At 40.1% G+C, this 12,336-nt stretch overlaps 1 protein-coding gene across 5 annotated transcripts in view; it reads right to left on the bottom strand.

The window, feature by feature from the left end:
- Positions 1-12,336, bottom strand: part of NTRK2 (neurotrophic receptor tyrosine kinase 2) — a 389,675-nt gene that overhangs the window by 163,832 nt on the left and 213,507 nt on the right. For 2 of the 5 annotated variants that reach the window (XM_068973784.1, XM_068973786.1), the window contains one exon: positions 4,099-4,287. In XM_068973784.1, coding sequence (XP_068829885.1) covers positions 4,099-4,287 — 189 coding nt within the window. Of the gene's footprint in view, positions 1-291; positions 321-4,098; positions 4,288-9,941; positions 9,990-12,336 lie in introns of those variants that run through there. The other 3 variants (XM_068973787.1, XM_068973783.1, XM_068973788.1) reach the window with 3 other exon arrangements.

The following is a 12,336-nucleotide window of genomic DNA, read 5'->3' as shown; positions in this document are numbered from 1 at the left end:
CTTGATGTTGCTGAGCTCCTCAGCTCCATCTTGCCATCCTGATTGATCGAGGAGATGGGTCTATAGTTAAAGTGGCATAGCACTCTGAGGGCTTAGTCATTAGAGCACACTGCTTTCTCTTGGGAAGGCAACTTCTTGCTTGGCTAGGTTTTGGAAGCTAAGGAGTGACGTCAAGATGTTGTCTGGCCAGAATTTGCAGATAACCATAGAACTCTTCTCCTCCATCAGGCATGGATTTAGCCTCCTTTAGTTCCTGCAGTGACACAGGAGCCTCCAAATACCAAATTATTATCAGGCGGTCTTGGGGGAACCTCTGGGCCCTGCAATAAAGTAGACAGACTTGCTATTGGAAAGTGCTCGGGAGCAATTCAGCCTTGTTCAGATTGTTCTAAAATCCTGCAAACCACCTCTAGACTTTGAAAACCTCTCATAGCTCCTGAAAGTGAAAAAGTACTTTGGGGGATATAAATTAGCATCAGCCTTCACTCAAATAATCTTACACAACATTTAAAGAAATATGGCTTAATCATGATTTTTGGTTCACTTGTTGTTTTGTTTTTAGAACAAAGTTACACAAGCAGGGAGCCTGTGTCACTTTGGACAAGCTACTTCAGAGCACTCTCTGTAAAATCAACTGTTTGTATTCACTGATATTTAAAGTCATAAACAGTTGATGTATTGTGGACCAAATATGATTTGTGCTGATGTATTTTGTTGGTTCCACTCATTGTTTTAAATCTTGGAGAACTCACATTACAAAAAAAAAAAAAAAAAAAAGCCTGCTCTCTCTGGAACATTTGGAATATCTGGTAATACCAGGCCCATGTTCCATCATGATCTTCACTACACCATGTCATCTTTCTGATCCAGCCTGTTTCTCATATTGACCCTACAAGTCACTGGGGTTTAGGATGCTTGCCCTAAGCTATCCTAACCTTGTGCCGTGTAATTACACAATGTCTTTCAACACTGGCCTCCCCAAGGAGACTCCCTGTGGGCAAGGAACAAGCCATCATTATCACCCAATTTCCAATTCTTAATATTGTAGGAGTATTGTGGGTAGTCAATAAATATGTGATGAATTGAACTTCACTTTCCACATTAGATTCTTATAATTCAGTGAAGTATGATGGGATCTCTGTTTGTAAGATCATGCATGTATTCTAAAGCCAACATCTTTGAATAGCAGGAAGCTTTAGGAAAGAGAAGTAAATGTGCTGGTTTGTGATCCAAGCCTCTGATGGGTCCATCAGAGACTGTATGTTTCATGTGATATTTTGCTTTAAGCACATGAAGAAAGTTCCACACTTTTTCTGAGAGCTTCTTAAATTTGTTTTTCATATGTAACCTGTCCAATTTCTTGGAAGAGCCCTTCTTTAAAGGTTAGCTGAGAAAACATTTGAAGGGAATAAGTTAACTGAAAGCCAAGCTACCAAAATTTCATGGGCCTATAGTAACAAATCCCTCTCTTTCTGTATGCCAGATCTATGCATTTTGAATATTTTAATTTCTGAATGACTACAATTAGGATCCTCAAAGAAAAGATTCTTTGTTAAAGGCTTATTTCTGCTAAAATTTTATCTAAATCTACTTAAACTGGTTAATATGTAAAAAATTCATCCAACATTTAAAAATCTATGTCGGTAAGTTTAATAAGAATAGACCCAATGAAAAACGTTCAATGTGAAGGTCATTACACTTGTTACAAGTCTGTTAGTAATTGATATTTCAGTAATATATAGCCATATCTGGTCAACATCTGGCCCACATCAGAGACAAATAGTGTCCCATGCTATCATGAAGTAGTTCAATGGGTATAATTTCTGCTCTCTAGGAGCTTACAATCTAACCTGGTTTTAATCAAGACTACAGAAACATATACCAGAGTGGTAACACCTAGGGCTTCACAAAAGGCATCAGACACACTGAAGATAAAGGGAAAAAAATATGGGGTAAAGAATGACATTTAAGAAAAGGTAAAGAGATAAGAGAAGTAAATTGCTTCTTCATTCCCATTTCTTTGAAAAAGAATATATGGAAGATGTGTTATTTTAAGTGTTCTTAAAATCATGAAAGAGCATATGGCTTGATGCTTGAAAGAAAGAAAATTTCTGCTAGTATAAGATGCTAAGTGATTGAGAACACTGAACCAGTCAGGATGGTTGAGTGAAGGACTAGAGTTTATAATGAAAAACCAATGGTCTGGAGCCCTCTGGTAGAGGACAGAAGCTGAAGGGAAGCTGCCAGTCTCCTCAACTCTCTTCTAATTCCTTCCAAATGGGAGTGGCATAGAGTGGTTGAGCCATAAAACCAAAACTCCTTTAAAATTACCAAAATGTCTAATCAAAAACCCTTATAAAAACCTTCATGGATGCTAGACTAAGGAAATAACCTTTAGAAATTTTCCTGTGGGATTTTGAAGGAAAGAAAGCACATTTAGAAAGAACCACAGACTCAGAAGCCATCTAGCCTATTTGATTCTATAGCATATGTTTGTTTGTTTCCTTGATCACTGGTTCATTTTTTCTTATTGGACTTGAACTAATGATGCCCACTTGATTATTCAGCTTTAACTTTTCTCCATTGACAAAAGCAAATTTTTGAGTACAGTTTAATTTTAGTCAACCTCAATTATAATGTAGCCTCTGGTTAACTGAAGTATATCATACAGCCTGGTACTGGTAGTGGTGACAGGGGGGGTCAAAATACCCTGTTCTTAGTGATGACAATCAAAATGATGACAGATTCTCTCACTACAGTGTCTTGCATCGCTTTATTATTTCACTGTTATGCATGCAGGGCATTTCAAGAACTGTTGGGGGATGCTTATCTCAACAAAGAATGCACATTGTAAGCAAGGCCTCCACACATCTTGTTTACACCATAATTATAATATTAGAATTAATAATATCATGATTTCAAATAATACTTTTTATTCCAAGGAGCTCAGTATTCTTCAGATATGCTATTCTATTTATCTTGTCATATTACAAATTCAACTGAAATCTATGGTGGGGTCTCACATATTACAAGATTGTAATACTGTTCTTCTTAGTGATTAAATTCAAATTCAAATCCATTATTAAACATACCTCAGGATAAATTTGAATGAATAGAAGGAAATTACAGATATTTGTTGATATTTTAAAAATACTCACTGCTAAATCCCCTTATCCATGAGAGTTCTCGGTGGAAAGTCAGTCCCCAAAATCTAACCTTGAAATAGTCCTACCTTACCTGAGACAGGTAGGAGCAGGAGAAGAGTAAGATGGGGTAAGAACATGCAAACAGAAAAAAAGATGCCTACTTGTCAGTGCCAGGAACCCAGGGGACCTTAGCCACCTGGCAGTCTGACCCTCAGAGTCCCTTATTCATGTTTAAGGGAAGGCCTATAGTTCCAATGACATAAGCCTGTTTGTTCACTGTGGTTTTATTTCTTGTTGTCCTTCAGGCTTTGCCCTTGCATTCTTTATATTTGAGCAGTGGCTCAGAAAGCAGGATAGAGTCTCCAAGAAAGATTTAAGTTCCCCAGTAGAGGCTAATGGGTTCATCTGGTTCTGAGAAACATAATTCAGTGTAGGCACACCTGTTGTGAAGTCCCTTTGTTATTGTGATATCACAGTAAGTCTCATGATAAGAACTAAGACTGAACAAAAAAAACAGAACTACTTAAATTGATACCACCTGTGTGCAACACAGAACATTCCTGACAACCATTGGTGTGTTATTTTAAAGACTTTCAATAAACCAAATTTGAATCCCACCAATTGCTTATCTTATGACACTTCTGGTTTCTGTCTCTATCTTTTTCAAGATAAGCATGCCTGATTCCAAGTTCATGTTGACAAATGGTTTTGGAAAATGGATCCCAAGAGAAGTCAGTTCTGCCCACAGTTCCCATCCCAGCAGGAGACACACCCTAAGAATGTCATAATCAACAAACTAAATGATCTATTCCATGGGCTCAAAGCCTCAAGAATCCTTAAGACATTTCACTTCACCCTCCCCTCAATCATCCTCGTCAGGGACTCTGATAAACATGCTGCTAGATACAGCTATGAAGCAAATGGGCCAGTAAGTATAAACAGCTGTACTTACATGTGTCTGGCTTGAGCTGACTGTTGGTAATGCCAAAGTACTGGGGATTTTCAATGACAGGAATCTTGGTCATTCCAATAATGACAGCATCAGGGCCACCCTCTGAAGACGACGGGGTGTTACTCCCATTGGAGATGTGATGCAGTGGGCTGGCAGAGTCATCATCATTGCTGATAACCGAGGCTGGGCCTGAAGTTGGAAAAACATATATTCTCCTATAATTCTTCATGGGTTTGTTGAGCTATAATTTATATATATATATATATAATTCACACATTTAAAGTATACAATCCAATAGGCTTTAACATATTCAAAGAGTTGTAAAACCATCAGTACAATTATCATTTCAGTTAGCAGTCACTCCCCATTCTCCCCACTTCCAGTCCTAGGCAATAATGAATTTACTTTGTATCTATATAGATTTACCTATTGTGGATACTTCATATAAATGAGATCATATAAGATGTGATGTTTGGGGACCAGCTTCTTTCATTTAGTGTAACATTTTAAAAGTTGATTCACATTATAACATGCATCATTACTTTATTCCTTTTTATAGACAAAATTCTATTGTATGGATATGTCCCATTTTTGTTGATCAATTCAATTGATTGATATTTGGGTTATTTAAAATTTTGGCTATTATGAATAATGTGGCTATGAGCATTCATGTGCAAGTTTTTGTGTGGACATATTTTTCATTTCTCTTGGGTGGAATTAATGGGTCATGGCAACCCACTTCAGTATTCTTGCCTAGAGAATCCCCATGGGCAGAGAAGCCTGGCAGGCTGCAGTCCATGGGGTTGCAAAGCATTGGACATTGCTGAGAGACTAAGCATGCACGCACAGTAGCTTTATGGTTAACCTTTAGAGGAACTGCCAAACTGTTTTCCATATTTTATATCCTCACCAGCAATGTATTAGGGTTTCAATTTCTTTACTTCCTTCTCCTGTAATTTGATATGCAGCTTTCCTCTCTGTTCTCTGAAAATCTTTAGAACACTCATTGAAATTCCCGGCATGAATCTAGGATTCCTGTTGTACAGTGTACTGAAAGATGACCTATGAGTTCAAAGATTGGATCCTTTCTCCACTCTTTGGACAAATCACTTACCTTTTTGTACCTCTACATCCACTTACATGTGTAAAATGTGCAAAATGATATCTTTTTGTTACTTTATTAGGCTTTGAATGAAACTTCTGATGAAAATTTGCTTCATATGTATGAATTACTAAAAAAACTTACAACTAGTCAACAAAAATTGCATTGGACTGTCCTGTTACTATGTTCACTTTCGCAGAGACTACACCATTTTTGCCTACAAGATACTTTCATAGCAATAATGAATCAATCCAATAACAATGTTCCGTGCTTTGCCTTTAGCTATAATATTATTTGTAAAGCAATTACATGGATATCTTTATATTAAAACAATAAGCATAACATTTTTGCATGCCAGATTTGAACTTTACAGTCCAAAATCTCAGAATGTATATGCCTATAAATACAGTCTACTATGTCTTATGTAAACAATTCATCCATTGACCACTAAACCCATAATGTTTGCAACCCAAACACATTTCCAAAGATAAAGGTCTACATTCATTAAAAACTTCATAACAATTAAGATCTCAGGAGCTCTTGATAGACACACCCTACAAGAAAAGTAGACAAAGTCCCCTAGACATATAGTACATGTGTTTCCGTAGTATGTTGAATAGGTTCAAAGTCCCAAAGAAGGCTCCCAGTGGCCAGGGCTACTATAATAAGCTAAGAGAAATATAGGAAGAAAAGGATATGGAGGAAAGACAAAGAGAAGACAAAATCCAATGTGCAGCCAAGACAAATGTGTGGCAGGGAAATGAAAGCCTGAATGCCTATTTCCTGAGCAAGGCCATGTGTGTCCATCCAACCACCAGGATGTCTCAGCACCTCCATCCAATCTCTACCTTCTCCTTCACATTCAATTTTTTATGTAAGAAGCACAGCAATTCTAGAAACAAAGGCTGTTATATCATACATTTTTGAATACCCTCTGAAATATCACAGTAATCCATCCCCAACCCCCCAAATCCATTTTCTCTCTTATATGGGGATTATCACTGTTTGGAGGGATAACAACTGGACATTCCCCAGCTAGCTGTCTTAAACTATGTAGGAGGCAGCCAACTGCTATTATAGGTAATTTTAAAAAAGCATTCTCTCAAGGGGATGTGTATTTAAGTTGCCTTTAATGATACACTCTGGCTTACTTCTGCAAGCAAGTTCTCACACAGCCAATTTAGAAGCCACCAAACACTCAAAGCCAAGGGAAGCTCACTGGTTGTGCTCATCCTGAGCCTAGCTCACTGGTGTTTGTAAACAGTGGAAATTCTGCCAAGAATAGCTATACAGACAAGTTCTTGCTAATATTCTTAACCATTCTTGTTTCATGATTTGCTTTCTGACAGGCCCCTATCACCTAGAGCTTAAACCCAGAGGTGGAAAATGGAAATGTGCTATGCTAAGGTTTCTGCATCTTGTCGATAAGACCTTCCCCTCCATGGGCTTCCTCGCTCCAGTCCTGGCTCAGCTGTCCACTCCTTCGAGGTTAGCAAAGCATGCTATTACCCGAGCCCGAGAAGAGTGCAGTGAAGGCATTTCTCAGCAGATTCCAGGCTGCACATTTACCCCCAGAAATGCAAGAGTTGTCATATTCAGACACTCCACATGCTGTCAGAAGGCCAGTAATATTTGCTTCTGAATTCCCTGCAACAATTAGAAACGCACTGATCCCAGTTGCTTTGTCTCTGATTCTCTTTTGGCCCAGGGCAGGCAATCCACATTCCCATAGCATTCAATCATTTTGGAGGAGGTTGATACTTAGAAGACAATGTTGAAATTCCTCCAGGAATTCAGGCTCTGAAGCATCTGCCATGTACACAGCAAAGCCTTACTTAAAGAGTTCAACCAAGGGACTTGCTCTCTGCTTCTCGCCCATCACCGAAAAACACCCTTCCCCGGCCTTGCTAAGTAAAATCCCCAACTCCGAGGTAACAGATCCTAAGGGAACAGGCTCTGTTTGGAGGGAAATTTTTTGAGCACAGAAACGGTATAAAGCACTAGAGTTAATTTTTCAAAAGCCTTTTCACTTTGCCAGAAGGTCACTGTTGACAAATTTGAGCAACATATAAACCTCAACAATTTATCAAGTGGCATGTTAATTCAAGTGCTGTTTGTTTCATTATTGATGTTCCAAATCCTGGAAGATTGATGCAGCTAGCAAGGTTGCAGAGTTTCAGCCATTTTTCTGTGAACATTTTGATCTAATGGAGCATAGCAAAGTCGGGAAGGGGAAAGCTCTCGGGGGAGACGATGAATGTCTATATAATTTGACAGCAGCCTGTCTGTGCATATCATGGATGTCTCGTTGTGTGTCTGTGCACGTGGAAGAAACACTGAGAAAAGACAGACAGAAGAAGAATCGGGGGCATATCACAGCATGTGAGAAATTCACAGGAGGACTTGAAAAGATGTCTTATAATATTAATAAGAAGTTTTAAATTGCTAGGTATGTGCAGCTTGCTGAGTTTGGGGTAGATAATTCTAATTACTGAGCTGACAAATAGGAGCTATGCCTGGAAACATTTTTAGCCCATTTTTATTTTACTGTGTCTCACGTACCAGGAGGCATTTTTCTTTTACCAGAGCTGCTCAGTAATGTATCTGGCATTTATGACTTTACAGACATTTTTAAGCCTGGCTGAGACCTTTTTGCCCTGGTAAGAATCGATGTAGGTCATCTGGAGAAGGGGTTTCCTTTTCTCAAGGCCAACATGCTTTCGAGGAGAGAGACAGATTATTGTTAATCAGATAGCCATATCAAACATGTCTTTTGTTTTCTGTATTCTGCTGCTTCAACATCTAGGGCCTTGGTGACAGAGGAGGGACTGCCAGTTCCTAGAGATAATAAAGTGCTTGCCTACAAAAGTACGTTTCAGATATAAGCCGACCTATCCACAGTCTATGCCCCCAAACCACATTCCTTATCAGGCTATCACACTCCAGGCCACTATCCACCAGCCCCATCACCCCAGAGCCACATGATCAGACAACTAGGGACGGTCCCTATATCCCAGAGCCCATTGCCCTTATTCAACCCAGCCAATTCTAACCTGTTTACCCTGCCTCACCCATTCCTTTCTGCAGAAACCACAGTAGAGGCTCTTGTCTATGTTTCACCCTCACTCCCTCTGCTTCCTGATGGACCCCGTGCCCTCTTCAGCATCATGGTCCCCACCATGGCGTGATCTGCCCTCTTCTCTTGGGATCTGTGAGTAACAAACTACATTTTCAGTGGCAGTCATCTCCTGACTGGCCTCAACACACCTGAATAATAATAAAACCTACAAAGCAGCAGCTCAGCTGTAGCCTAAAAGGATGAAGCCCGGTTTTTCAAGCTTACAGGGAATAAGCGCCTCTCTACAAAGCAAACTGGCCTGGAAAACATTCACATGGTTGCAGTGATTTGCTGTTTAGTGGAGGAAAGACCTCATCTCACAGCACTGCTGTGGGAGAGTTTATCACTCAATTCCCCTCTTCACCACAACCACACACAGAGTGAGCACAAAGCCCTGGAAAGGCCTTCAAGATTGCACAGGCAGGCAATCTTCTCTCTGCTATCTTAGCAATATCTTGGCAAATCGCCTATGATGAGCCGGATCTGAAATTTGCCCCAGGTCATTGCAGACAAGTCCTGAGCTGGTTGCACTTAATGTTCCAACTTTGACACATTCCACCTTCTCTTTGCTGGTTAAGAGCTTTAGTCTTGGAATTCCTGGGGCAAGTTAAGGGTCAGGATGACTTCCCCCATCAGGCCCCCTCTGGCTCAGTGTCTGCCACCTCTGGGCCCAGCCAGTGCAATATTTTGGATCACTGGACAGACACTGAGAAAGACTATCCTTTAGGAAAGATCTGCTATCAGGCTCAACAAGGGAAAGGAAACAGGCTTCTTTGTACGGATGGGATGAACACGCAATAGGTGAATGGTTTAGAACTAGAAGACTGACCCTGGTATGCTTTCCCTATTTTACAATTTTCCCTATAACCAACTTTGCTAAAATGCTAACCAACAGATAGTCAAGATGGGGCCAGATCTTGGAAATGCACAGGCAAGATGTAAAGATAGTGTTTTTTCATGCCTTCTAAGCAATTCCTGTTCATTGTCTCTGTAGCCATAGAAAATACTGAACAAATTAGAGGCCCTAGGAGATCACACCTGATTCCAATCCTAGTGATGAGATACATTATCTGCACTCATTTGGTAGCTACAAACTCTGCTTTTCAATTGCCGGCACATAGTCTGAATGTAAGGAGCAGAATGCAATCAAGCACAAATCATAGTGTCTGGACTTTAGAGTCTTGCTTTGAAAGAGAAGTGGTCATAAATGAACAGCTGATTTCCCAATTCAGAAATTTATTACATGTTGGCCAATGGAAGAAAGTTAAGATCCAAGCTTGCCCAGACTTGAATATTCAGCCAACTGTTTGCTATACGTGGAGTTGGAGTACAGTCGCATTTTATTCCCTTAACCTTTAAAATGCAGCCACAAGCTAGATCTGGACCACAGTTCACACTTCCTCATAGGACAAAACAAGTTGATGTCAAAAATGCAAAACGCTCTACTGAAGTCAATTTTCCTTTTTTGGAAAATTCTAGACCTCTTGATTCGGCAAAACAAAAATTGGGATCACAGAAAGAGAATCAAGGGCCAACAAGTATTAATAAAGAAGGTCAAAGCAGTTTCATCCTAATTAAACAACACAAACTCATTACTTATCCAGAGAAGTGGGAACTACTTACCGACACCTTGTCTTGATTTTACTTTCCCAAATCCAAACCATGAGAAATCTGAAAACCACAACAAAACATAAAATAAACTTCGAAAGAGAAGCGTAAACCAGAGGCATTCAGCCCTATCCCTAGTGAAATAACAAACTCCCCCAAAAAGCTCCACTGGGGACCAAAGCTTCCCCTCAAACACCTGGAAACAAACCCTTGGGTTTTTGAGTAAAGATTTATTTCTCGTCCTGAGAACAGGGAGGTGGGGATCAGAAAAGAGGCGGCAAGAGGCTGTCTTCACGAAAAATGGCCAAAACCCAGGGTTCAAGGCACTGAGCAGATTTTCCTCCTCACTGTCTCTCTTTCCTCTAAGTATCAAATCATCAAACAGGGAACTGCCGGGGTGAAAGCAACACAGTGCATTTGGCAAACACACCCTGGTTCTCAACCACGGACATGTAGGGAAATAATCAAAGAAAACAGATCTTTTCTGGAGCAAAGACAAGCAGTACAAAAAAGAACATGAACTCGCATGGGAGAACTGACATTCAGGCTGGATGGGGATTCAAGAGAAAGAAAGAGGATCATGATTGTACATAGATTCCACAACCGACTTGCTGTGTGATGGTGGGCAGCTCCCAGCAGCTTCGTGCCTCTTTGTAGCACAAGGCTCCAGAGGCATGTGAGGGAAAAGGTCTACCAAATGTTTGGAGGTCCTCAGTGAAGAAAGCCACAGTGAAATGCCTGTCTGCTTCCTGGGCCCCACTGTTCCCTTCTAGGTAATTTCCCCTGGGTTCAAAGTAAATTCAGCACAGCAGGGAAATCTCTGGATAAGAGGCCAATAAAGGGTTTGTTGTTCAGTCACTAAGTTGTGTCTGACTCTGAGATCCCATGGACTACAGCATGTCAGGCCTCCCTGTTCCAAATGTGCCCAAGGTAATGGAGCCCCAAGTATGTCTGATAAAGAGAATGGAGCCCAAATAAGTAGTAACTGTGTTTCTCAGCTCCTTAGATCTGCAGTGATTTTTACAGGCAGCTAGGATAAAAGACTACATAAGAAAAGAGCCCATGGAAATGAAAAATGTATATAAAAACTCTTTGCACACTCAAAAATGCCTCACAAAGTTGTCACGATTGCTATCGTTTTAAAGTACATTTAAGCCTTTCCTTTATTGGTATTCTACAATTTCAGCTGTAAACCAGTTTTTACTTCTGATTGGTATATCTCTGAATGCTTTTTTCCAGGTTTTAAAAGGCAGAGAGAAGGCCTGGCCTCTACCCAATGCTAAAGAAAGATTCGTTTGCATGAAAACAGTGACCTCATTTACTGGGTCCTCAGTGTAGCAAGGCCTATGGATTTCTTAGTTACAACTAATCTCTTTCAAAACAGAGTGAATTTTCCTAATGTTCACTTTTGTTTTTCTATATTCTTTTGATTTACTTGGTTTTAATTATCATCATGGATTAAATATTTGGACTCTTTTTTCACTTGAGTATTTTCTCAAAATCATCTTTCTATCTTACTGAGCATCCACTGAAGAGCAAGGCCATAGTGCCCCTCACAGATTACCCATTTCAGATTATTGTCCATTATCCAGTGTCATAACCACAACTTCTGGGAATATCCTTGTATGTCTTAGGTGCTCCCATCTCCATTTTTAGAGATCATTCCCTCAAGATAAATTCCAGAAATAGAATTACTGGGTCAAAATGGGGAAATACTGTTAAGGTTCTCAATGCACATTATCTAATTGTTTTCTTACTACATGTGGTCTTACTTTCACCAACAGTGTATAAGAAGGTGGACTGTGTATTTCCAAAAGGAAAGTTAAGGGTGAACCATTTCTGATATCCATCCTGCCATTGGTAGGTCTTCAACTTATTGAACAAACACTTGCCTCCCGTCTTTGCCACATGAAACCATTCACCACCCCCACCCCCACCTGTCCTAGGCTGGGGTTTGGCATAGGTGCAGTAGGGAGAACTACAGGTATAAAGAGAATGAGAGTAAGGCAGATACCACTTGTGTAGTCATTATAATTCACCAGGTTCCTCTCCCCCCGCAGACTCTTCTCCCCTGGTTCTCAGCCACATCTTATAATAAACCCCTGCTCCTTGACAAGAGACTGACTCAGAACAACTGGCTGATAGGCTTAGCAAAAGCCACAGTTATTAGTGACTGAGCAGGGACCTAGCTTTCTGATGCCAAATCCAGAACTTTTTCTTTCATAATTGCTTTTCCAATCCTCCAAATAACCAAAATTAGCCAAAGTGAAGAGAATGGCAACTAACTCACTCCAGTATTCTTGCCTGGAGAATCCCATGGACAGAGGAGCCTGGTGATTTTACAGTCCATGGAATCTCAAAGAGTTGGACATGACTAAGTGACTAACACTGCTACTACTATAATGTCATA

This window comes from Capricornis sumatraensis, chromosome 6 (assembly GCF_032405125.1).
Source record: "Capricornis sumatraensis isolate serow.1 chromosome 6, serow.2, whole genome shotgun sequence".
Classification (NCBI taxonomy): Eukaryota; Metazoa; Chordata; class Mammalia; order Artiodactyla; family Bovidae; genus Capricornis; species Capricornis sumatraensis.
Note: the sequence above shows the minus strand (reverse complement) of the source record. Positions and strands in the feature narration are given on the sequence as shown.